The sequence below is a fragment of the Gorilla gorilla genome, chromosome 2 (genome assembly GCF_029281585.2).
Source record: "Gorilla gorilla gorilla isolate KB3781 chromosome 2, NHGRI_mGorGor1-v2.1_pri, whole genome shotgun sequence".
NCBI lineage: Eukaryota > Metazoa > Chordata > Mammalia > Primates > Hominidae > Gorilla > Gorilla gorilla.
In genome coordinates this window covers 202,366,703-202,394,106 of record NC_086017.1, presented here as the reverse complement: position 1 = coordinate 202,394,106, position 27,404 = coordinate 202,366,703, and the positions used below count along the sequence as shown (strand labels likewise).

Genomic DNA, 27,404 nt, shown 5'->3' with positions numbered 1-27,404 from the left:
GCTGGGACTACAGGTGCCTGCTACCATGCCCAGCTAATTTTTTGTAGTTTTAGTAGAGGCGGAGTTTCACTGTGTTAGCCAGGATGGTCTTGATCGCCTGACCTCGTGACCTGCCTGCCTCGGCCTCCCAAAGTGCTGGGATTACAGGCATAAGCCACCGTGCCCGGTCAACAGCAGGGTTGTATAGAAGACCAATTAATTATCATTTTACAATTTTATCAGCTGGAAAAGCTAAAAGAACAGCTAGTGGAGGAGAAGGATTCTGAGACGTCCTATGCTGTAGATGGTCTATTCTCTTCTCATCTTAGCAAACGAGGTAAGCTTTCATTTCAAGGTTTTAAGATTGACTTCCAAAAGATTATTTTTGCAGTTATTTCTGAGAGGAAGAAGATTCAGTTGGCATTTCTTAATCTTACGGTGGTGATCAATATAAAGGCTCATATTAAAAAAATATATTCCAATAAAAGTGTTACCATATAAATGTATTTCAGCTTTCTGGTGTTTACAACGGGGCAAGTTCTCACTTCTCAGGTTTAAATAAAATAGGTCCTTATTGTATAAACTCTGGCTTACTCTTGCTATTTTGGCTTAAACACTGAAGCAGCAAAGACCACAAATAGAAATAATCCATTTTAAGTCAATTTAAAATTTCATAGAATCTATTCTGACATAAGGGGAAACTTCGTTGCTATAACACTTGTTCCAAGGTTCGATTCATAGCATTTAATTTTAGAAAGATTACTTTTTTGGATTATGCTTTTGGATAATTTTTCCTAGGAAATTATTGTTTCTTACTGACTTTGTTTTTATTTTTGAAAAAAAGTATTCCTGTTTCTTTGTTCATGTAGTGATGAGAGATTTCCTAAGTCATATTTATTTTTACTTGTCCCCTATACCAGATTTGTCTTTAACTTCTGTAAAATCATATTTTAACAATATTATTGAGGGAAGAAGATGAACCAGTGTTAAGCCCTAAACATATACCAGACATTTTATATTTTAATGTCTCAAAATGTAGTCATTAAGCATTCAGACTCTAGAGCTAGACTGCCTGGGTTCAAATTTTAACTTTGACTACCTACGCAACCTTGGAGAGTTATCTAATTTTCTCTGCCTCATTTTCTTTGCCTAAAAGTGCGGATAATGATAATAATCTTCATGGGATTGTTGGGAGGAGTACATGAGTTAATTTAATTTAAAATAATTCCTAGTATGTAGTAAGTACTATGTAAGCTTAACTTAAAAAATTATTTTGATCATTATTACTACAATTATTTTCTACATGAATCCCATACAATAGCTATTAATATGACTTTTTTTATAGACGAGAAAACTGCATCTCAGAAGGGTTAAATTTCATGCTGAAAATAACCCAACTGCTAAGTGACTTAGCCAGTAAGGGTGAAGGATGAAGTGGCAGAAGATGAAGTGTGGAGGGTAGGAGGGAGGGAATTAAGTGGCTTTTTTTTTTTTTTTCTTTGAGACGGAGTTTCACTGCCCAGGCTGGAGTGCAATGGCACAATCTCGGCTCACTGCAACCTCTGTCTCTGGGGTTGAAGCAATTCTCCTGCCTCAGCTTCCCAAGTAGCTGGGATTACAGGCATGCACCATCACTCCCGGCTAATTTTTGTATCTTTAGTGGAGATGGGTTTCACCATGTTGGTTAGGCTGGTCTGATTCTGGATATATTTCAAATAAAAGTCAACAAAATGTGCTGGAGAATTACACATGAAGTGTAAAAAATAGGCAGGTGTCAAAAATTACTCCAAGGATTTTGTTTTGAGCAACTAGGAACAAAGGACAGTTTCTGTTTATTGAGCCAAGGATAACTGGAGGAGAAGAAAGTACAAGAGAAAGGTTGAAACAGAGATTTGTTGGACCTTTCCTGAATCAGTATAGCTTAGGCTATTAGGTGTTAACAGGTGTAATCTAAATCTCAGAGGCGTGGTGTAATAAAGTTGGGAATCGAGTTCCAGTGCTTGCGGCACAGCACAGCACCACTCTATTCTGTAGCCCTATCATCCAGGACGTTGATACAGCTTAACTGCCTCCAACATTGCCAAAACAGAAGAGGATAAAGGATACATCGCAGCTTTCAATTGCCTCAGTTCAGAAGGGACACACATCATTTCTACTGAAGTCCATTGGCCGGGATTAGTCACTGGGACTACTACCAACATATGGCAAGGCAGGTTGGTAAATGTAAGGAAGTACCTATAGTACTTGGTGAGCACTGCCTCTGTCATAGTCTATTCTTTATCTCTTCTTAAAAACATAGACTATAGTCACTCATTCTCGTTAGAGACAACCCCAAATCTCTTCTAGTGACTGCATGCAGCACAAATAACAGGCTTTCCTGGATATATTTACTAGTCTTCATCAGATATAATGTGGCCACTCCTTTTTTTTGAGACGGAGTCTCGCTCTATAGCCCAGGCTGGAGTGCAGTGGTGCGATCTCGGCTCACTGCAACCTCTGCCTCCCAGGTTCCAGCTATTCACCTGCCTCAGCCTCCCAAGTAGATGGGACTACAGGTGGGCGCCACCAAGCCCAGCTAATTTTTTTGTATCTTTAGTAGAGGTGGGGGTTTCATCATGTTGGCCAGGCTGGTTTCAAACTCCTGACCTCAGGTGATCCACCTGCCTTGGCCTCTCAAAGTGCTGGGATTACAGACATGAGGCACTGTGCCCTGCCCTTTTTTTTTTTTTTTTTTTTAGACGGAGTTTTGCTTTTGTTGCCTAGGCTGGAGTGCAATGGCACGCCACCTCGGCTCACTGCAACCTTCGCCGAATAGCTTTCAGGTTCAAGCTATTCTCCTGCCTCAGCCTCCCAAGTAGCTAGGATAACAGGCACGCACCACCACGCCCAGCTAATTTTTTGTATTTTCAGTAGAGACAGGTTTCACCATATTGGCCAGGCTGTTCTCGAGCTCCTGACCTCAGGTGATCCACCCGCTTCTGCCTCCCAAAGTGCTGGGATTACAGGCATGAGCCACCATGCCCAGCCAATCTACTCTTCATTCACAGACCTATTAACTGAAAAGACGAGTTATTCACCCCATACATATCCAACAATTAGCAGAGGAACAGGGAAAGGATAATCGCAATCAACAGCAAACTAAATATACTGCTTGCCAATTTACTCTTTTCCAGCCTTTCCTCTAGGAGCTCTAGGCACATGATCTGAATCCCAAGCTGTTGCAGATGCCAGTTTTAGCACTTATTTTGCCATTTAATAAAATAACTCTTAATTTTTCAAACCTATGATATCAGTTTCCTTGTCTGCCATGAATGAGTTGCTGATACTGTGTCGGATTTTAGGTATGTGTTACAGCAGCACCCTCACTTCACGTTGTCAAACTGTATATTGGGATATGCTTAGCAAGCTGATAGAATAGCCTTTAAATCTCAGTGATGCAACTTTCTATAATTTTGACCGAGTTTACATGAGGTCTTACATATGTTGACCATTTTTCCTTCACTTCATGCATACACTATGTGGAACACGTGGTCTCCAATGTACCTATAGTAGGATAGGAAAGAGATGAAGCAGGTAAATATGCTTTTAACTGCCAGAGCTATGCACATGATCCCAATTTAACTTAATGGGGATGTGGGATCCCTAGGAAATGCAGAGAAGTCTTAGGAATAGCTGAAGAGTTGTATTCCTACCACATATTTTGGGTTTGTTATGCCATATATAATCTTCCAGGAGTAAATTGAGTAGAAGATTAGATGTATGAATTTGAAGTTAGTGAATATGAATTTTATATATCCAATCAGCCCAGATTAGAGATATACATTTGGCAGTTATCAGCATTATAAATATTGTTTGTCATTGTGATGAGAGCATCTAGGGAGTGACTCCAAATATAAGGAAAAGATACCTAAAAACTGAGACCCAGATCATTCCAAGGGAAGAAACTGAGCAGATGAGGCAGAGTCAACAAAAGAGGCTGAGTAGGAGTAGGTACAAAGAAGGAGGCAAGAAAGCAACACCCACAAGTCAAGTAAAAAAACTGTTTCCGGGAAAAAGGAGTTTAAGTCTATCCAAAGCTATTGTTACCAAAACACCAGGGGTTCAGTCTAGGTCCTACAGCTCACTGCACAGAAAGCTGATCACTGAGACAAGTATTGCCAAGGAAGAAGGCTTTAATTGGGTGCTGCAGCTGAGGAGATGGAAGCTCAGTCTCAAATCCATCTCTCTAACTCACTAAAACTAGGGTTTATATAGCAGGGAAGAAATGTAACTACGTGTGAGAAAGGCAAGGAAGCAATCATAATGAATGAGGGGTCCAATATCTCATTGTGTGGATGTGGTGATCTGGTGAGTTTCAGTTCTTTGATACTTTTTTTTTTTTTTTTGAGAGAGTCTCACTCTGTCACCAGGCTGGAGTGCAGTGGTGTGATCTCTGCTCACTGCAACCTCTGCCTCCCGTGTTCAAGCGATTCTTCTGCCTCAGCCACCCAAGTAGCTGGGACTACAGGCATGTGGCCACCACCCTCAGTTAATTTTTGTATTTTTAGTAGAGACAGGATTTCACAACGTTGGTCAGAATGGTCTCGATCTCCTGACCTCGTGTCTGCCCGCCTCGTCCTCCCAAAGTGCTGGGATTACAGGCATGAGCCACCGCACCTGGCCCTTTGATACTTTTTTTTTAGAGGCCTAAAGGTCATTTCCTGAGGAAGAAACTCACCTAAAACAAATACAAGCTTTAAACTTTAACAGCAGAAGGGTCAATTTCTGATTATCCAAAAACAACTCTCTATGGGTCTATGGGGCTGATTTCACTATGATAGATCCAGTAAAATGAGGACTGAGAACTTCCAGTTGAATTCAGCAGAGGAAAGGTCGTTAATGGCCTTGCCAAGGATTGTTTGGTGAACTTTTTGTTAAAGAAAACATGACTATAGAACTGGAACCACTGACAATAGAAAATTCTCTTAAAGAATTTTGTGCTAAGGAATAGAAAAAAAATTGGTATATCAGCTAGAATGATTTGAAAGCATAAAAAAAAAACCTTTTTTGTTTATTTTTAAGAAAGTAGATATTGCAACATGTTTGTAGGTCAGGTACCAGTGGCTCACACCTACAATCCCACTACTTTGGGAGGCCAAGGCAGGAGAATCACTTGTGCCCAATCGTTTGAGACCAGCCTGGCAAATATAGGGAGGCTGTGTCTCTACAACAAATTTAAAAAATTAGCCTGGTGTGGTGACCCATGCTAGTAGTCCCAGGTACTCATGAGATTGAGACTGGAGGGTCCCTTGAACCCAGGAGTTCGAGGTTGCAGTGAGCTGTGGTTGTGCCACTGCACTCCAGCTTGGGTGACAAAACTGAACATAATCCACGTTATACATGAAGTGCAGTGCTGTTGCCGTAACTAGAGACCACTGTGAATAACAATATATGAGGATGAAATAGACCCAGAAATCCAGCTTAAGACAGTAAAAACTTACCCTTACTGTGAAATATTGTACCTTTCTTCAATCTTTTAATATATTGTTGATAGACATCTGCTACAAATATAGCTGTCCAACTCCTAGCATCATGCTAAAAACAGAGAATACAAGAGTTAACAAGACAGCCATTAAGTGACACCAGAAAGCTGGTTGGGGTTTTACTTTATGTAAATGATGAATGGTGCACACTATAAACATTGGGGAATTGGCTCTACCACCAATATGACTCATGACAGTTCCCTTTGACCACATCCAAAAAGTTCTCCAAACTATATTCCATTGTATATTTAATTGAGCTGTTCATGTGGTATAAGTCTTGGCTAAGTGTAAGTTTATATTCTGCCAGAATCATATTCAAAGACATCTGAAAGGACAGAGAGGTCAGTGATAACTTTGCAAAGCATACTATAAAAAGAAGATTGGCCAGGCATGGTGGCATGCACCTGTAGTCCCAGCTACTCAGGAGGCTGAGGTCAGAGAATCACTTGAAGCTGTAGCGCTCTATGATCATGCCTATGAATAGCCACTGTGGTCCAGGCTGGGGAATATAGTGAGAAGCCTCATCTTTAAAAAAAAAAAAAAAAAAAAAAAAAACCTGAAAAAAAAGAAGAAGGTGAGATTAGTGGGTGAAGCGCCTCACTTCAATGTCTGAAAATAGACTTCTGCTTTCGCAGGGTTTGAATGTGGCTTCTAAGGGAAACTGTGGCTCTTGAAGAAATGAAAAATAGGCTCTGATTGATATCATAAAACTCTGTTTATATGCGGTGATAAGCACAGGAGCTACGGTGTATTTGGAGAGGAAAACCTGGGCAAGCACATAGAAATTTATCATTCATTTCAATGAGGGATTATATGTTTTTCAACTCTTTTTCACTGTAAATACCACTGATCAACAATGAATCAAAGGCCCTTCTCCCAAGGGACTTAGTTTTATAAGCTAGTTAAATAAAAGGAAATTAGAGAAACTGATAATTAGCTAGATGCAGCTACTGTAAGTCAGGTGATTGGTAACAACCTACAGAAGATTTAAAATGATTCATTTATATATTTGAAGATTGAAATGCTAATATATTTGGTTTGATTTCTCTGAAGAATCATTTTATGATCAGAATGGAAGGACTAAATGTGATGACAAATGAAGTTAATTAAATATCATTGTGTGGTCTGCAAAGTGACCTTTAAACTGTCTTCCTTCCTCTTCACTCAATAGATAGATTCTCATTAGCACTGCTTTTTTACTTATGTGACTTTCTTTTTGGTGTTTCAGTTACCTCCAGTGTAAAATAGAGGGATGAATCTCATAGGGCAGTCTATTGAATTCTCTAGGCTGTACTATATGTATTATAATTTATAACAGTGTTGTCCAATAGAATTTTCTGTGATGGGAACATTCTCTAGTTTGTACTGTCTGTTTTGGTAGTCACTGGCTACAAGTGCTATTGAACACTTGAAATGTGACTAGTATGATGGAGATGTTGAAGTTTTAATTTATTTAATTGTAATTAACTTAAAGATCAACATGAGGCTAGTAGCTACCATATTGACTGTCCGTTTTAAAAACTTAACTCTCATTCAGGCACACATAAGCTATTGATTCAAGAGCAAGTTTTATCAAATACACTTCTAATAAAAAATATTTTGTTTTCTTCTTTAGCTTGCTTTTGGAAATACTGTGTTTAAAGCTTTTTCTCTGGATGCAAAAAAAGATAACATCAGGAAAAGATATATATCTACCCACTCTGCTGTAGGGAGACCCCCTGAAGCTATTGCTGTGGAATAAAAGATGAAATGCTCCTGATTATTGTAAATACAAAATTGCATGTGGGATTGTGTAAAGACAATGCCAGGTTGGACTGCCAGAACAAGCCAACAGCACGTGATGTGCTTCCCCCTGTAGAGAGCCTGTGAATGGACGTGCAGTCAGGGAGGTTTCACATCACCAAGATTCCTATCCCAGAAAAGCAGGTGTTCATAGCTCTGGGAATGGAATGCGCCCCTCGTGGAGAGCCTATAAACAGATGCATGGAAGGCACCTGTCCATATGGATAAGATAGGGTTGTAAACGTCCTCATCTTGCCACGGCTCTTCCAGGCCTCTTTAGGGTTAAGGCATACTCCCTTCTGAGAATTTCTGGTCTAACCGGTTGTCTAGCTTCACGTCCTGTTTCCATGGATTGTTTGTAACCAGCTTTTGTTACAATTGTTACTGCTGATTAATATCTTGCTAATCATAGGTTATGGAAAGATTGTGTTTCTGTTTTAAGGCTCTGTTAGAAATTACTGACACACACTATATTGTATCTCTGTATACTGTACTTCTACATACAAATGTTATGTTAAAGAATTACTTCATCCCCATGTGACCATCTCACCTCATAATCAAATGACCCTAAATCCCTCACTAACCTACCCCCGCCCTCGCTAAACTTAATAATAAATGCTGGTATATCCAGTGCATTGTTGGCACTGTGGAACCAGAAGGAGGTGACCCTCCTGGACCCAGCTTTCACTATCTTGTGTGTGTCTATTATATCTCAACCTGCTAATCCGCCTGGGAACAAAGAGCCCCTTTGCATTGTGGGCTGCTGGCCAGATCCCGTAATACTCTGCTGTTTAAAATTGTAGCTGTTTCAATCATAAAGAAACTGGCATTTATTATGCATATGATTTTTTTTACCTTGTTCTTGTTACTAAGTCAATTGTAATAAGCTTAAGGTTTATGTTGTGAATAATCACTAATCGGTTGCACTTTTGAATGGTATGTCACTATCAAAATGGTTTTGTAGCGCTAGAGTTGAAAATGCTGTATCTATTGTATGCTTCCCATAAATTCATTGCTTATGTAAAGTTTTGTCTATGCTGTTGAACTATTAATTAAAACATTTTGAAAAGCATCTTGGAAAGTTATATTGTCTCAAGTTACATGGAAAATATGCATTATTGTTCTTTCTCATTTTTATGATTGTATTGGCCACCTCTCTTTTCTATTAATTTGAACAATGGTAATTGAGACTACTCCAACAAATGGATACATTGCTAAAGCAGAAACAGATTTATTAAACTCTGGGGAAAAAGTACTAGATGCCTTAAAGATAGAATGTTAAGAAAACTTTCTTAAAAAAATGATTTGCCTTTTGTTTTCTTAATTCTCATGTCTGCCTCCTCCACAAGATGAGAAAGTATTTGAGACTCTCAGCATGCTTGTAAGAGTTTAGACACAGTGTGGTTAAAGACAACAACAACAAAAACCCCAAAAACTCATTGGCTTTCTCTTGATTAGTTTTTGTTTCACATCTATACATCAAACTGCCCTTGCTTACATCTAAACAAATTTATTTAGTCAATTAAAGTTTGGAAGTTCAACCTCAATTTTGTTTACAATCTGTGCTGGCACAGATATATTGCCAAAGTAACTTTCCAATGAAAGAATATTAATGGCTAGCTTACTCTGTGATAGCTGACCAAATCAATCTACATACCACCCTTTACTATATGGGGAGGAGAAGATACAGTTTAATCTACATAAAATTGTTGGTGCTTAAGATAAAGCTGTCTTATAAGATAAAATGAATAATATTGCTTAAACTATTAAAAAAAATTAAGGGTCTGGGCACGGTGGCTCATGCCTGTAATCCCAGCACTTTGGGAGGGCAAGGCAGATCACCTGAGGTCAGGAGTTCGAGACCAGCCTGACCAACATGGAGAAACCCTGTCTCTGCTAAAAATACAAAATTAGCTGGGTGTGGTGGCACATGCCTGTAATTCCAGCTACTCAGGAGGTTGAGGCAGGAGAATCATTTGAATCTGGGAGGCGGAGGTTGCAGTGAGCTGAGATCACGCCATTGCACTCCAGCCTGGCGACAAGAGCTAAACTCTCTCAAAAAAATAAATAAAATTAAAAAAAAATAAAAATTAAAGTCCAGGCCCAGAGGCTCACACCTGTAATCCCACCACTTTGGAATGCTGAGGTGGCGGTGGAGGGGATCAGGCTTAAGCCCGGGAGTTTTGAGACCAGCCTGGGCAACATGGTGAAACCCCATTTCTACAAAAAATACAAAGATTAGTCAGGAGTCGTAGCATGTGTCTGCAGTCCCAGCTACCTGGGAGGCTGAGGTGGGAGGATTGCTTGAGCCAGGGAGATCAAGGCTTCAGTGAGCTGTGATTGCACCACTGCACTCCAGCCTGGAGCTAGACCATGTCTCAGACAAACAACAAATAAACCCCAAATCCCCAAAACAGAAATGAAACAAAACAAGTAAACTATTAAAACAAATTTAAACCTACAATAAAATAGACCAAGTTGAGCAATATGCCTGTAATGCTAAGCTTGCTAAGGAATAACTCAAATGTATGTAAATAAATATTAGTTGCATGGTAATGCCCAAAGATGTTCTCATGTATTTACAACAGTTATGAATGCAAATGTGTTATAATAAATAAAGATTAAAACTGCTTTCATCATCCCATGTTTATTAACTTTGGAAAAGTTGAACCGTATTCAAGCATCTTGAGCCTTTAGGCATAAGGGGTAATATCATTCAGAAAGCTTTTTATACTTTTTCCTTTTAGAAGATTCCATTAAGTTATTTTTTCATAATTTGGTTTAAGAAACTTAATTCCCTAAAGCTATGAACAGATTAAAGGTACAACATGACAGACATTTTTTAGTGTGTGTAAATTTTAGGACAACATAGCCAGGAACTAACATCCTTTTATGAAATTTGATTATGTAATTGACACTAGAACCCAGAACTCCATATGCATATATTCATTTGCTCTATAAAGCTTCATACAGAAGCAAAGAAAAAAAAGTAATGCATTATTTTGAAACAAAACAAAAAAGTCCCTTCAAGTTGAAATATAGTTGGATTAGTAATACCTAATGCATTGGATAAGTAAGTGAGATGACTTGTCATATTCTTAACAAAAATTCTGTCTTAATTTACTGCTATGTTAAAAGAATAGCCCCATTATTTAGTATATTGCTGGCTTATTTTCTACTCTGAATGAAGTAGTGGTAAAAATTAAAATATGAAATAAAATAGAGTTGTAAGTGGAGAAAACATTTTCTTCCCTTAATGGAAATTGTGTGTATATTAGGAGAAAACACATTACACATGAAACTATAGCATAAATCACTATATTGTGACTTATTTTAAGTTGGATGTCATAGTCTAATTTTGAATTAAAAAATAAAGAATGGAGGAAATCAATTTGCATAATCCAACTTCCAATATTTACCATGAGAAAGTTTTAGGCTAAAGTAGGTTTTAATACCTTTTGTCAATTACGAAGCAGAACCCAGTTGGATTAGAAGCTTACAAATATCCAAATGTGAATACAAGGAAAGAAAGAGCTTCTAAGCAATAGGAAACATTTCTGTAGTTCATCACAAGGTTGGGGAAAGGCAGACAAGGATATCACAACTTCTTAATTCTTTCAAATCATGAGTCCTCCAGGATACTTCCCTATGTGCTATTGCTAGCTTTCTAACACAAGTTTATGAAAAAAAGAATTGGTTAGATTTCCCAAAATTCACTTCTCTTGGCTACAGCCCTCTATTACAATGAAAAAAAATTATTTACTATTTTTCCTAAATTAATTTTGAAGACTTCCAATTTGAAAAATGTCCAGAAAAACTAAGAAGTTACATACAAAACCAATATATATATTCTAAGTACACATGTTCATTTCTTTCACCTCTTTTTGCCTCTTTTAAACTTTATCTTTAAAAAGCACATTGGATAACTGAAAAATTAGTCCTTTATAAAGGTCAATTTCTTAGTTTAACTCTTTTTCTAATGTATTTTTATGTTTCTGTGAGTTTATTTTATTCTTTGGATCATACAAGTCCATTAATTTTTAGTTAAGATTAGCAATTGCCCATTTCTCTCCTCTTCCTTTAAAATTAAGACACCTTCTCACAACTCACAACACTCTCTTTTTATGCTGAAATAAGCCTTTGCTCTACTGGCCAAAACTTTTTTCCTCCCACATATCAGACAGTGATTTTTAGGGTTTACAGAGGAAGTGTTTTTCAGATGCTTTATAAACTTCTGCTAAGTAACTTATGAATCTCTGTTCCATAGAAAGTTTTTTTGTGTGTTTTCAAAGTATATCCAATGCACAATGGGCCTATGTGTCCAAGCTACAGTAACATCATAGTTATTACTGAGAACTGAGTTTTCTGCAATATGAAAACTTATGTTTTAATAAGTCAAAAATAATCTGAATGATTTTTAAGAAATCATTCTCAAAATCATTATGCTCTTCAATTGGCTTATTAAGGATAATAAGACAATTGAAGCCAAATAAGCCAATATATGAAACACAGTAAACAGTTTCTTAGATTAATCCAAGATATCAAAAAGATCACATTGTACTATGCTGAAATGTACTGAGCTAAAATGATGTGTGCTTAGCTGCTCCTAACCTGTTCTGGTGGTAATTCTTTGACTTCCCTCCTACTTTCATTTTTACCTCTGTGTGAGCTTACTCCCCTCCTAATGAGACACTACTGCTCTTAACTATCAGAATTTAGAAAAATGGAAAGTTTTTAGGGGACAAGTGATATCTAAGTTTGACAAATGAGTAATGTCCTTCACTTTCTTAATTCTAAGTCAATAGGCTCATTGGGGCTGTGTTTTATTTTTCTGAACATGACTGAAACTTGAATATGAAAAGAGAAGCCTAATTTCATAATTATTACCGATCAGACTCTTGGAAAAATGGAATACAGGGAAGTGAAAGTACTCAACAGAAAATACACACCATTGCCTTTCCTCATTCCCCAATAATGGACAGATTATAACTAAATTTTACAGAAGCAAATCTGTCTTTTGTTATTATTCTTTGACTACGAACATGTGCATGGTAAATCCATAGAGAAGGCATCTCACTGTATTGTGTATTTAATTATTATTTTTAAAAGTAAGGTTTAAGGGGAAGTTAACCATTCTTGAATAATTAAAATATATAATTTTAAAATGTACGTGCATCAAAATGATTTACACAATTTAATTGAAGCGGTAACAATGCTGTAATGTGATGGACTGAAGTTCAAGCTTTGGAAAGGATTTGCAGGTCAGTTCCTTAAAAGTTTAATCATTAAGAAGTGTGAATAACTTCAGTGAAGCATCTTCCATATTGCTGTGACATTTCACCCAAGGAAGTTGCATCTGCAAAAACGAAAGTTGAGATTGTTAAAGCTAATGAGAACTCTGTAGATCAGGTGGAAGTCCATCAACTTCACTTGAGAAGAGTTAAGTCTTTAATTACATGCTGTTTCATTATAGCCTTTATTTACATGGCAATTTTTTATTTTGAAGACAATAATGCAAAATAACAATTTCAGTTCAAAATACATTAAAAAGAATATTTTAAACATATAAGCTAGGTGCTTATGCTCAAGTTTTAATAAAAATTATAAAAAGTCTTTTTCACAGCTCCTTTCTTCAAGTACCAACTATATTCTATTTTGCTTCAGTTTTTAATCTTTGTTCAAAGGATACTGCCGTGACAAACAAAAGAAGGACAAAGAAAACCTGAATACTACTTTCTGTTTATTATAACACATTGAAAGTTGTATATTTTGCACATTCTACCAAGAATCCAACCATATACTGCCATTTAAACAAGATCTCTGCTGTATTTGAGTTATATTAATGTATTTGAATGATGGTATGTCAATATATGTCAATATAAATCTAAAATAAAAATTTTCAGTATAATTCAGCAACATGTGTCTCACATTAGTGGAAGAAAAGTCTTAATGGATGTGCCAGCAACTGGTAGCACAATTAATGGTCACGTTTCTTTCATTTTTTCTTTTTTTTTTTTGAGATGGAGTTTGCCCTGGCTGGAGTGCAATGGTGCGCGACCTCAGCTCACTGCAACCTCCGCCTTCCGGGTTCAAGCGATTCTCCTGTCTCAGTTTCCTGAGTAGCTGGGATTATAGGCGCATGCTACCATGCCAGGCTAAATTTTTGTATTTTTAGTAGAGATGAGGTTTCACCATGTTCGCCGGGCGGGTCTCAAACTCCTGACCTCAGGTGATCCACCTGCCTCGGTCTCCCAAAGTGCTGGGATTACAGGCATGAGCCACCACACCCGGCCAATAGTCACATTTCTAATTTTATCAGGTTGACATTCTGATTTCAATGGCACAGACCTAGAACTTGCTAATTTCATCTAGAAGAGCTAGGAACATTTAGACAAAATGCTTCTTTGAATTTGAGTTGCTTAGAGCTAAAGCCTACTAAAAACTCAAAACTTTGGTACAATATATTAATGATTTCAGAAAGCCATTGCATAAATAGCAAATTATCGCCCTTTCAAAAATACGTATCAGAGAAGAAATTAGTGTTTGGTCTGGTAACTAGTGATGGAAATCAAAATATTTTACCGAAAATATACTTCCTTGACATATTTTGAAGTGGCTCCATAAAGCTGTTTTTTTGTGGGGGGATTTGCATTAATGCAGCCAGCCCTCCTCTTGTCTAGATCTAGGGAAGATAGTAACTGAGAGTCTAATGCTTTCAGAGGTCTGAAAAGAAACATTTGCCATCTATTCTCTCTGAGGGCTGCTGCGTTTTATCTACATAACAAGACTACCTTTGCTAGCCAAGCCTCTTTCTCTCTCCCATAACCTCTCTTGCCACTAAAACCTGTTTTTGGCCATGCTCTGAGCCTGCATTCTTTCTGTAACCTCAAGATAATATATAATTTTTTGAACACCGTTAGTAGATTGGGCCCTTCATTCTGAAGGCTCCCCTGTATACACATTAAATAAATTTGTATCCTCTTCTCCTTTTAATCTTACATCTGCCGCATGTCAGTGATTTTCGGCAAACCTTCAGAGGGGCAAAGGTTAAAGTTAGCCCTTGGCACCTTCAGTTGGGTGCCGTGAGCAGCGAGATTAAAATTTCACCCCGCTGGAAGTCACAGTTACGAGAACCCAAGACCTAATCTGCTGGCAAAAAGAGTAAGAATTTCTTACCAGAAAAGCTCCTGGCCTCTATCTCTCTCTCTGTGTAATCTGATCAGGTGAATGGTAAGAATCACTCTTCCCTCTGCACAATTTTGATTAATGCGAGACAAAGATTTATGTGACTTAACTTGGAGTATAGTATCTCTGGTGTATTTTTTGGTACTTTGTGTATGAATATTCATATTGTTTGATCGCTTTCCTCCCAGAAATAGTCTTTTCCTTTGTCTCTGTCTTTCTGTGTTGTTCATAAAGAGGGATACCAAATAAAGTTCCCTCTTGTTCAGTTTTACGTCCTGGAGAGCTTGACATCTGACTAAGTGGGAGCAGTCTTTCCTGGTCTCCATCACCTGAAGGGCATGGTTGTTGGATCACATCAGGTGGCCATCCTAAAAATGCCTGGGAACCCAAGACTTTTTTTTGTTACTAATCTCCCAAGCTCGGGGGCGGGGGTTTGTCATAAGAAGTCCTGTCCATAAGGAGCTTTTGTTTTCTCAGCCATTGTTGCCTGGTTAATGCCGGGAAAGTCCAATCCCAGGAGGGGACACCTGGTGTCACAGATTACTGGCACCCCCCTCACAACTGTGACTGGCACCCCCCTCACAAATCTGTGGGTTCCTTAATATCTGTGGCAACAAGATATTTTTTGTTCTCTTAGCCTGTTTCCGGGAGTGAGATTTTTGGTGGGGGAATCTTTGGCATTTTTTTTGTCTATGCCCTAAAATTACATTCTGGGCTTTACATGAAGAGGCTTTTGGATTGAGTTGTTACTGGACTAAGTACACCACTGGAAACCCTAATTGTCGGTGGCCAGAAGACGGATCCTTTAAGTTAGACTAAAATTCCTAAATTAAAAAAAAAAAAAAAATTAGAGATATCTTACACCAAACAATTGATGCGAAGATTAAATTAAAAGAAGAATACATAGGCTGGGCACTGTGGCTCTCCCCTGTAATCCCAGCACTTTGGGAGGCTGAGGTGGCGGATCATGAGGTCAAGAGATCGAGACCATCCTGGCCTACATGGTGAAACCCCGTCTCTACTAAAAATACAAAAGTTAGCCGGGCATGGTGCGTGCCTGTAGTCCCAGCTACCCCGGAGGTTGAGGCAGGAGAATCACTTGAACCGGGGAGGTGGAGGTTGCAGTAAGTCGAGATTGTACTACTGCGCTCCAGCCTGGTGACAGAGCGAGACTGTCTCAAGAAAAAAAAAAAAAAAGAAGGATACGTAATGGGGTCATAGCTAGCTTTCGAAATTCTCTTGACTAAATTAAAGGGCAAAAATTTGACCTAAAACATTTAAAATCATTTGTAAGAGATTGCCTGAGGGAATAACAATAAAAGCCATCCTGCCTTGTGGTCTAATAGTTAAAAGTCCATGCTTTCAGCATCAACGCCTGGCTTTGATAGCCAGTCAGGGGGCCCTGTTGGTTTGACATCTGTGTGACTTTTGACTTTTTGGGGGTGGTCATTTATTTCTTTGGAGACACCTCATACATCCTTGGTTAAGTCAAAACCTTGGTTAAGGCTTATTAATTTTACCAGGGAGAGTATTTTGGTTAAAAAAAAAAAAAATCCAGGCACGGTGGCTCACGCCTGTAATCCCAGCACTTCGGGAGGCCAAGGCGGGTGGATCATGATGTCACGAGTTCGAGACCAGCCTGGTCAATATGGTAAAACCCTGTCTCTACTAAAAATACAAAAATTAGCTGGGGGTGGTGGTGTGTGCCTGTAATCCTGGCTACTCGGGAGGCTGAGGCAGAAGAATTTCTTGGATCTGGGACGCAGAGGTTGCAGTGAGCTGAGATGGGTGACAAAGCAAGAGTCTGTCTCAAAAAAAAAAAAAAAAACAGATTGTTTTCCCGTTTACTTTCACTTCTCCCTACTTCTCCTTCCTCTTTGCCATTTTTGGTACCACAGGAAAAGGTCTAGAGAAGACTTCTAACAGCTCACACTCCTTAAGGGACTCAGAAGAAGGTAACTCGGAGTACTCTTACTCCTTTCTGGGAGTCTTCTTCCCTTGCAGTTTTAAGCGTCATAGGCAACCTCCTCTGAGGTCTAAAACTCTGCTCTCTTTTGTAGTGTGTTACCTGATCACTTTGGCTTTTGACCAGAAATTATTTGGTATTATGAGAGACTTGACCTTGGTGTATGTAATGGCTAGGCAAGAGTAACAGTGTTAGACATGGCCAACTACAGTTGTTTCCAATAAATGCTTGTTACTACAGGGGGCTACTCATTTGCACATTAGATAAACAACGGTACGGTTTAAACACCTAGAAAAATGTATTTGCGGCAAAGTGACCAAAGTGTGTGGCCTGGTTTCCATCGTGCTTTCCTCTTTTGGGGGGACCTGGGATTCAGTGAAAGCCTTGACTTTTTTTTTTTTTTTTAATTATACTTTAAGTCCTGGGATACATGTGCAGAACGTGCAGGCTTGTTACATAGCTGTACATGTGCCATGGTGATTTGCTGCACCCATCAACCCGTCATCTAGGTTTTAAAGCCCGCATGCATTTGGTGTTTCTCTTAATGCTCTCCCTCCCCTTGCCCCCTACGCCCCAACAGGCCCTGGTATGTGACGTTCCCCTCCCTGTGTCCATGTGTTCTCATTGTTCAACTCTCAGAAACCCTTGATTTTTAAACAACTAAATGCTTTGCCTTTTAACTGCATCCACTTTTTTCATGTTTAAATTATTAGGCCCTATAAACTAAAAATGCTCTGTTAGCCTTGTTCCTTAGTGAGTTCTGTCCTGACCTCAGTGGTCCACTTGGAAAACACAGACTAAATTAAAAGCTACCTGTCTAAATGAGATTGCTCTCCTTACGCAATCTTATGGTTAATTCCTAAGGAATCTTGGCATTCATTTTTAATCTTCCTTTGACTACTCAAGCTTCCTGAAAAATCAAATTCTCTCTGTGCTTTGAGATATAAATTTGCTACCTGTTTTCTCTGAAACTCAGAAGGGGTACTCCAGATAAGCCTTAAATTTTTCCATTTACAAAGGCGTAGTTTCAATCTGTCTTTTTAGACTAGTGAGTTTTACCTGTCTTATGGCTAAAATTCTAAAATCAAAACAATAAAGTCTTCATGTGCAGATGTGTATGCTATACCTTATGTCCCCCTATACATATACATGTATATGTATATATGTATTTATAGCTATACATGTTTAATATTGTCTACACATGGTACCACATTAATTTAAAAATAAATGAGTACTCATAAATTAAGACCAAATGCTTTTCAAGTTCATGTGATTTTAGCAATCTTTGAGAAATATAGTTTTAAAATTATTGGTAAAATAATATTAAAATGTCTTCAGAATTTTAATGTAGTCGTTTTTGTCTGAGTCTATTGATCAGGCAGGTTTATGGCCAAAAAATTGTTGCTTGATATTTTTGATACTTAATTAATTTGTTTCCGAGTCTGTGTATCTTGATTTCAGTCTTTCGATTCAGAGGTCTAGACAGATGCCCATGATGAGGGTGGGGGATAACACCTGGTCCATCTTTCCTATCCCAGTTATGCCTCCCCTGCTGGGAGATTAGATTCTCTCCTATCCCAGTTATGCCTCCCCTGCTGGGAGATGCTGGGAGAAATTAGATTCTCCAGGCATTGTCTTTTGTCCTGGGCTCTGCATCTGATATGTAATTAAAATTACCTACTTCCTAGATTTTTTACTAAAATAAAAGTTACTAATTATTAACACTATAATAACTATATGTAGTCAAAACTACTAGATATAAGAGAAAATATGCAAAGTGTGTAAGGAAGTAGAGTATGTTTTTGGTAAGAAGGATTATAAAAAGGCATGTAAATTTGTGTGTCTATGGTCTTTTTTTTTTTTTTTTTTTTTTTGAGAGAGGGTCTTGCTCTGTCACCCAGGCTGGAGTGCAGTGGTGTGATCACGGCTCATTGCAGCCTTGACCTCTCAGGATCAAGTGATCCTTCCAACTCAGCCTCCCAAGTGGCTGGGACTACAGGCTTGCACCACAATGCTTGACTAATTTAAAAAAACTTTTTTGTACAGATGGGGTGCCCCTTTGTTGCCAAGGCTCGTTTCAAATCTCTGGGCTCAAAGTGGTCCTCTTGCCTTGGCCTCCAAAAGTGCTAGGATTACAGGCTTGAGCCACCACACCCAGCCTTGGTTTTTGTTAAAGTGAAAGTAATTTTGTCTAGTTTAGAGGTTTTAAGGATTGTTTTAAATTGAAGAAATTTTACAAATTGTAAGAGGTTATAAAACTGATTGAAATTGTATGGATTTGTTTATAAACTTTTATTAAAATTAGCTTTAGCATTAATAATACATGAATACAAAGGTAAAATTTGGTTTTCTCTTTTGAATAATCTTTTAATATAGTATTAATAAGAGGTAGTAAAAAATTTTATTTGCTGTTTGACTAAGCTCCAAAAAAAAAAAGGAGGAGAGAGGGGGAGAGACAGTTTCAGTTTGCCTCATGCTGTCTTTATTAGACCTTATGATTGTTTAAGAAACTGAGTCTCCTCTCTATGCTTTTTGAAATCTCTGAATTATCATTTTGGCTAAATGAATGTCTTATTTTGCAGAGACCTGTGATCTTATTTTGTGATATCAAGTATTTTAAACTTTTGATGTTTGATAAACTTTCCAAAATCAAAATTCAAATGCTAAATTCAGTCTTTTTTACCTCAACTACCTTTTTAAATATTACCGCCCGTGGAAGTCCAAGAAAAACATATACAGCTTATTTGGCATGTTCAAATTATACAGAAAGCATTGTCAAGTCTGAAATGTGTTTTACTTTGCATTATATTTATATAAGTGTGTTATTAAGATGTGTTCTAAAAGTGTACGAGATTCCTGAAATTCTGATATGTTTTAGCATATGTTATCAGTAGTATTTAATTATAATTATTATGTTAAATTGTTATATGCTATAGAAATAACTGATTTTTCTTGTCAATTTTCTTTAACCATGCCAGTCTAAGACTTTTGTCATACACAGACAATTATTATTTTACTCTGACTCTTCTTAAAAGGTGGTTTATAATCAGCCATAATCCAAAGTTTGCTTCTTTCTGGAAATTCATGGAAAGTACTTTTGTAAGTACTCTTAAGTACAGGTTTCTAATAACTTTGGAGATTATACAATTTGATTAGGTAAAAATCACAAAATTTTTAGGACTCTAATTAAAAAGCTGATGCATTCATGGCAACTGCTAACGCAACATCAAGCAGAAGAAGAGTTCATTACATTGGCTAAAACTAATAGAAAACTGAAATCATTTTAATGACTTTTTTTGTTTGAACATTGCTGATTATTTTTGTTTTTTTTTTCAGAGTTAAAACACTTTTTTTAGGGCTATTTATATCTTACAACGGATTGGATAAAGCACACTTTTGTGAACAAAATTTGAAGCATATTTCTTTCTACCTGCCTTCTTCAGAATTTAGAAACTATTTGTGAGCATTTTTAGTTTCTAGGAATATAATGTTTTCTGTAAGTTCAGCAAGAATATGTTTTGTTTTTTAACAGTACACAATTGCAGACACTGGTTATTTCATCAAGGATTTGAGTGGAGTGGTATATTTTTAGAAATGTCCAGACTACTTTGAGGAATTGAGTTTGACTTTATAGAGCCAATAAAAAGCCTCTTGGAAAGACTTGCCTGATACCTTGCCTATGTGATTTCTTTACCAAGTTCCTGACTTGCGGTAAAGCAGCATTCCCATCCTCCGGGTTGCGGACCAGCACATGTCTGTGGCCTGCTAGGAACTGGGCCACACAGCAGGAGGTGAGCAGTGGGCAAGTGAGCATTACCACCTGAGCTCCACCTTCTGTCAGATCCACAGTGGCATTAGATTCTCATAAGAGCACGAATCCTATTGTGAACTGTTCATGCAAGGGATCTAGGTTGTGTGTTCCTTATGAGAGTCTAACTAATGCTTGATGATCTGAGGTGGAACAGCTTCATCCCAAAACCATTTCCTCCCCTGCTCCCTGGTCCTTGGAAAAATTGTCTTCCAGGAAACCAGTCCCCGGCGCCGAAAAGCCTGGGGACAGCTGAAGTAAAGAATGTCACTTTCTGACAGGCCCAGGAATCTCAAGTTATTTTAGGACCCTGAGAAGAGAGAAATTCACCCAAATTCATACAGGTGTGTACAAGCACAAATAAATCTTTGATTTGGTTAACCTCAAGAAGCTTTTGAAAGTCTAATCTGAGATTCCTTATAAGGAAAGTCTCAGTAAAGCCAATTTAAAAAGACCTTATATGGCCAATCACATTTTTGCTGTACTTTATGCAAATAATCAGACTAAGTATAATACATAATATGACTAAAACTTATTTTGCAAATAAATAAGGACTATGACTTATCTTTGGTAGAAATGGGGAAGTGGAGAGAGAAAAATTATCTTTCAAAAGAAAACTATACAGACACCTGTTGTTAGATTCTAGCCTTATTCGTTGTTTTTGAGTTTTTATTATTTGCCTATAGTTTGGACTGAATCTTGAATTCTTTCTTGGCTACAAGTCTCCAAACTAAGGTTTTTAATTTTTTCTTCCATTTTTTTCTAACCTGAAATCTCTAGAAATTAAAACTGTGCTTTTCATAAAGCCCTGCAGACTGAAGTTAGACAACTTACATTTTGAGAGAAATAACAGCCACTTATATGTAAACAACCTTCACGCCTGCTGATACGGACTTCTCAGGAAGTTCGCTTGAAACCCTATTTTGTAACATAATTCAGAATAATCTGGCATATTGCCATTGCATTCTGAAGATGCTTCAGAGACTCTAGAAAAACTAGTCTATAGACTGCTCTAGACAGTTTTTAACCTCTGTTTAACCCTTGCTTTTTTCTATGTCCTTAGAAATACTTCTTATTAAAGATCTGTTTATCTGCATCACGTATAGAGGCCTAGTCCAACTCACATGCCACCTTCTGGAATGGGACACGGCTATTTAACTGAACTGATCTGTTCTCAGGACTAAGACACTGACTAAACAAGACTTGAGATAATATATTTAAATTTACTTTTTTCTGCTTATCCCAATTTGTCTTTCCATCTTTTGTCTATTTCTATCTAACAACCTCTAATCCAAATCTCTCCAAAGCTGTTAGTTTGGGTTTTAATATGTGAAACGCTTTTTAAGTTTCAAAATGGGGATTGAAGTAAATAAAAAATATTTTACTCCAAAATATATTTCTTTAACATATTCTGAAGTGATCCTGAAAATGTGTCTTTTGTGGGGGAAATTTGCATCTGTAGATCTGTAGAGAATTTGCATTAATGCAGCCAGCCCTTCCCTTGTCCAGATCTAGGAAAGATTAGCTGAGAGTTTGGTACCTTTAAACTACTGAAAATAAACATTCACCACCTAAGTTCTCTGAGGGCTGCTGCCAATGAGGTTTCATCTACATGACAAATCCACCTTTGCTAGCCAAGCCTCTTCCGTTCTCTCTCCCACAGCCTGTCTTGAAACTATTATTAAAACCTGGTTGTGGTCACGCTGAGTCTGCATTCTTTCTGTAACCTTAAGATGTTATATAAGCATCTATACCCCCTGGAAAGTTGAGGTCTTCATCCTTAAGCCTCCCAGGTATAAATGTTAAATAAATTTGTGTGACTTTTCTTGTATGTATCCATCTGCCTCATGTCAGTGACTGTTAGCAAAACCTCAGGGGGCATTCGGCCCCTATACTAGGCATCATAGAGCAGCTGTTCCAGACTTCACCTCGAATGAAGCAAAACTTCCATAATTAGATAGCAGTTTTACTTTTAATAGGAAGTGTTAAAGTGAAACCCGGAAGATGAAAACCCACAAACAAACCTGCTCCAAAAGTAAATCCATCAACCTGCACAGAAGTGAAACAAAGATTTTTGTAAAGTGCGAGATACCATTTCTGTTCGTCTTAGACATGTATAACCAATGAATTTAGCATCCAACAATGAAAACTTAGCACCAAGAAGGCCTTTTGGGTCACGAAGAGAATGTTGGCCTGTAAGTCCAAAGACCCGGACCCCAGATTTTGCTCTGCCCAAGAGTCTATAAAATTTGGGACAATTTCCTCTTGCAGCTCCATTTTCCTGAATTGTTTTAAAAAATGGGGTTGGATTAAATGAAACTTTATGTTTTTGAACCTCTCAGCTGTATTACTGTGTGAACAGTATTTAATGACTTTTAAGCTGCTATCTGTTAAATGATACATCCCCTGTTTAATTCAAAGGAATATTGTTGACAGTAGATAAAAATATAAAAAGTAACTTTGAAAATTAGATTGGAAATTAGAAATATATTATCATCTCATGTCTTTTGTTATTCGTAAACTACATAACATGAAACTTCACATGAGGAAGTAAACGAATGTCTGAGAGAAATCTTGGTGGCAGTGATGGAAAATAAATAGAAACAAAATGGTCGAACAGGTGAACCCACAATGACTGATGAACGGGAAAGAGCAAATATATGATAAATTCTTTTCTAAATCGATTGTTTTGTGATATTCTCACCTTGAGATTTTAATATAAGAACAGTGATTATCAAGATGCTTAACAAAGTTTGCTAAGAGAAGGACACAACATACAAATTTGGATTTCACCCAACAGTGATTCAGGAAGCATTGTATTAATTCAATTGTCTTCATAGTTTGGTAGTTGCTGAAATTTCTATGGTCTCAGTCTTCATATAAAAATTCAAGGCTGAGCCCAGTGGCTCACGCCTGTAATCCCAGCACTTTGGGAGGCCGAGGCGGGAGAATCACAAGGTCAGGAGATCGAGACCATCCTGGCCAACATGGTAAAACCCCATATCTACTAAAAATATGTTTTTAAAAAAGTAGCTGGACGTGGTGGCGCATGCCTGTAGTCCCAGATGCTTGGGAGGCTGAGGCAGGAGAATTGCTTGAACCCGGGAGGCAGAGGTTGCAGTGAGCCGAGATCGTGCAACTGCACTTCAGCCTGATAAAAGAGTGAGACTCCGTCTCAAAAAAACAAAAAAAAATTCATATGAAAATGAGTTCCCTGTATAATTTGTTTAACATAATTTGTTGTGGTTGAACTAAAAAATGTTGAAATGGGTGATAATCAAGGGTGGTAAAGGTATATGTGGAAACCAATCAAACTTAATTAATTTTATCTCACTGTCATAATGTTCTCAGAACATCAAGAAACTGGAGGACTCAAAGAGTTACTTGGTTTTTAAACAGCAATTAGCTAGTTTCTACTCAAATATGATGTGGCAATTTTTAACAACCTTGAAGAGTGACCATACTTGGTATATCTCTAGATACGAAGAAACAATGTTCAACCTGTTTTGAAGATGATGCTGATTAAAAGGCAGTGTTCTTGGCAGTATTCAGTAAGTTCTCTTGTATCTATAGACATTCATTAACTGCAGAGGTTCATTAAACAACTCCATGATAATGAAATTTATTTTAACTGAGTGATTTTGAGAACGAGAGAGTTGAGAAAAAATACTGACTATTTATTGTGGTTTTAGAGCATGAGGAGGAGGGAAAAAATGGGATGATTTAAATTAAGACAAGATCAGGGCTAATGTGATACTTTTGGGGCCTCTAAATTATTGGTCTAAGGATTATCTCGAGAGAAGCAGAAGGCAAAATTCCCTCTTCTCTAGCCTCAGATTGTTAAAGCAGTTCCAGTTTGTCTTATTTGTTAGGGAGCGGGCATGCACCTTCTATAAGTCCTATTGGAAGAAAACATATTGCTAAGATTTCACCTTCAAAAAACATTTATTTAGTGTTTAAAGGATATGTATGATTAAATGCTGTGTTTAACGTATCCACTTAGGATGTAACCTCTCTGGATTTTAATTCTATGTGTACCACTTATACTCTATGTGGCACTGTAAGTTAATGTTTCTAAGCCTTCCATTTATTTGTATAATGATAATATTAACTAATACTTACTAAGAAATTAACATCTCAGGTACTATTATAAGTGCTTAATATGTATCTATTTAATCCTCAGGACAATGCTATATGGTAGAAATTATTATTCTAATTTAATGAAGGAGCGTTTGAGAATTTAAATAAGTTCCCATAGCTAACAAATATTGATAGATGACCTGGGATTTGAACCCATAAGGCCTGATCTCTTTAGCTGGCACCTTTAACCCTTATACATCAATAATTCTCAAGATATTGGAGATGGTGATAGTATTGCTTTATGAAATAAAATGATTAAGTGAAGCAATGCACATAAAGTGCCAAGTATAAGGCCTGGAACAGAGTAAATTTTCAGAACTGTAATGTAAACTATCACTTGCATGTATTGTGTATCCAATATATTGTAGGCCCACTACAAACATCTAATTTAATCTTCAGAATACCACTACATTATTATTTAAATGTACAAGCTGTAGAAAAATAAACTATCTTAACAGAAACAAGATAATGAATGGATGAAAGAATCAGGATTTGGATACAGTGTTTTGATTCCATGGCTAATGCTCTTCTGCTGTGCATTTTCTCCCCATGCTCCACATTATCATAATTCTAATAACGTACTTATTGACAACAAAATGATGTGTATCACTTGAATGTGTCTTCTTCATAACACAAGGATTTTTATGTATTTATGGAGGTGATTTAATATATTGACTAGAACTTTAACCTTTGTGTGCATATTAATATTCAATGGTTAATTACATAGAAGTCTGAAAACAACTAAATCATTAATTTTGGAGAGTGAAGCAGAACTAGGACATTCTTTTGCTTTTTAAATATCATTTAAGTTATTTAACATTAATATATTATACTCATTGAATACATAAACGATTGAAAAAGTGAACTGATAAGCTAGGAAATCAAAAGGGGGATTTATAAGCAAGAAAGGATTGATTAGTCCATTGTGAAATGTTAATCAAATACCTGCATATACTGTTACTTATTCAAATTGTACTCACAATTGGAATCAATTAGCCTCTGGAATTTGAAAGCCGGTTTCTACCAATCCGATCCATGGGGATACCAAATCGCCTTTTTGGATGATCTACTACTTTCCTGAAACAAACCAAGGAGGACATTTTTAAACTAAAGGGCAAGTTATTGATCATTATTTTTGTTCTTTATTTTATGTAGCTCTGGGGACTTTCTTTGGGAGTTGGAATAAACATGATAGTTCCCACTCACCAGTACTCACTATGTGCCAGACACTATCTCGTATTTTCAACATCTGTGGGAGTAGATATTATTAGCTCCATTTTACATATGAGGAAACTGAGGCTTAGAGAAGTTAACTTATTCAAATTCAAATAGACCAAACCAAAAGCCAGGTCTTATCAGCATACGAATCTGCCACCTAAGTGCTTTAGTTTGAGAAAATCCCGTCCCCCTTCAAATTTTATTTTTCTGTTATTTTGTGAATATTAAACTGGATAAGTAGTTTTTCACAAACTTTGCTTCAGAATGGTTCATCTAAAGAAGGATGATGGTGGGAGAGGAAAGAGTATGATGCTAAGACTGAATGTAGAGGTAAATATACCTCTCCTGTCCTCCCTTAGACTCCACCCAGAGAAGCTTTGTATGTGATGGTCGACATTTGCTTATATTCTCTTTGTTAAATACTGTTTGAAATAAATTAAACATCTTCATTATTAAAATGAAGTATAAAAAGTCCACACAGTACTACCAAAGGTCTAATATAACTTCCAGCTTATATTTTCTATCAATTACCCCTTTAAAAATAAGATGCATTTTAGAAACTTTTCAATTTGATTTGCTAATATTATCATCACTTAGTTCTATCAAGCCAAAATCCTAACAAGAGAGGATCCAGAGCTTTGATCGTATAACTTTCACTGGCCTTGGAGTTAAGAGAAGAGTGAATCTTTATGAAGAAAGAGACAGCAGGGAGAGTCTAAGAAGCCTATGTAAATCAGTGATTTATCTCACAGAAAAGGTAACTGGCTTATAAAAGTGTTAGGCTTATTGTTGACAAAATATACATGCAGAAAAGAGGTCAGAAAGGAGGGCACATTATAAAAATATCAGACATATACAGATTTTAAGTGTAATAAATTCCCAGACCAAGAAACAGAACATTGCCAGCAGACAAACACTTTTGCAATGAGAGATAAACTTAAACGGTTATTCTCCCACCAAATGTAAGGATTTCTGCTGGAGTATGATGGTGTGATCATGGCTTACTGCAGCCTCAACCTCCAGGGCTCAAGTGTTCTTCTCACTTCAGCCTCCCAAGTAGCTGGGACTATAACCATGTCTGATTAATTTTTTTGAATTCTTTGCAGAAATGGGAGTCTCGCCATCTTGCCCAGGCTCATTTCAAACTCCTGGGCACAAGCGATCCTTCATCTTGGCGTCCCGAACTGCTGGGATTAAAGGTATGAGCCACCATGCCTGGCCTGCTTCAATTTTTTGACCAATAATGATATACTTCGTTGCTTGAAAATCTCAGTGATGTAGGACTTAGTATCTAACAAGACAACTTAATTTTCAGCAGTTTAAACAGTCAAGAAAATATTTGCTTCAGAACATTTTCAATAGCTTCTTTAGTTCTTTTCTAACTACTAGTATTATATTATTAAACTATACTTATTTACCAATAATTACTTTATACTAATTTAAACACTAAACATGAATGAAAACCTCAGTGCCCTCGAGGCTTTTCTTATTATGATCTAATTGTTTTTTCTATTATAATTTACTGTGTACCTGATATGTAGAAGGTTCTTTTTGTGGCTGTTTCGGGTGGAAGAAATGAGTCAGAAACAGCCTTTTCCCTCAAAAACCTGTAACTGACTATTCTCAGATTGACGATGATTTAACGTAAATAGTAGAGGAAAATAATTATGTCATTTTTTTTCTTAACTACACAGTCATATCAGTGCTCCTGATATTACTATGAAGTAAATAACTTATGAAAGTTCTTGGAGGCCCGGCGCGGCGGCTCACGCCTGGAATCCCAGCACTTTGGGAGGCTGAGGTG

The 27,404-nt window shown here is 37.2% G+C and overlaps 2 protein-coding genes across 15 annotated transcripts in view; one reads left to right on the top strand and one right to left on the bottom strand.

Moving 5' to 3' along the window:
* UTS2B (urotensin 2B) overlaps positions 1–27,404 on the top strand; it is a 117,130-nt gene that overhangs the window by 61,512 nt on the left and 28,214 nt on the right. For 6 of the 9 annotated variants that reach the window (XM_063704465.1, XM_063704463.1, XM_063704467.1 and 3 more), the window contains 2 exons: positions 223–316; positions 7,117–8,355. In XM_063704465.1, the coding sequence (XP_063560535.1) occupies positions 223–316; positions 7,117–7,142 (120 nt within the window). In that variant the 3' untranslated portion in view covers positions 7,143–8,355. Of the gene's footprint in view, positions 1–222; positions 317–2,013; positions 2,192–7,116; positions 8,356–26,706; positions 26,800–27,404 lie in introns of those variants that run through there. The other 3 variants (XR_010133028.1, XR_010133029.1, XM_055382155.1) reach the window with 2 other exon arrangements.
* Positions 9,912–27,404, bottom strand: part of OSTN (osteocrin) — a 276,583-nt gene continuing 259,090 nt past the window's right edge. For all 6 annotated transcript variants that reach the window (XM_055382159.2, XM_055382157.2, XM_055382158.2 and 3 more), the window contains 2 exons: positions 25,363–25,459; positions 9,912–12,639 (listed from right to left, as the gene is read on the bottom strand). In XM_055382159.2, coding sequence (XP_055238134.2) covers positions 25,375–25,459 — 85 coding nt within the window. In that variant the 3' untranslated portion in view covers positions 9,912–12,639; positions 25,363–25,374. The remainder of the gene's footprint in view (positions 12,640–25,362; positions 25,460–27,404) is intronic.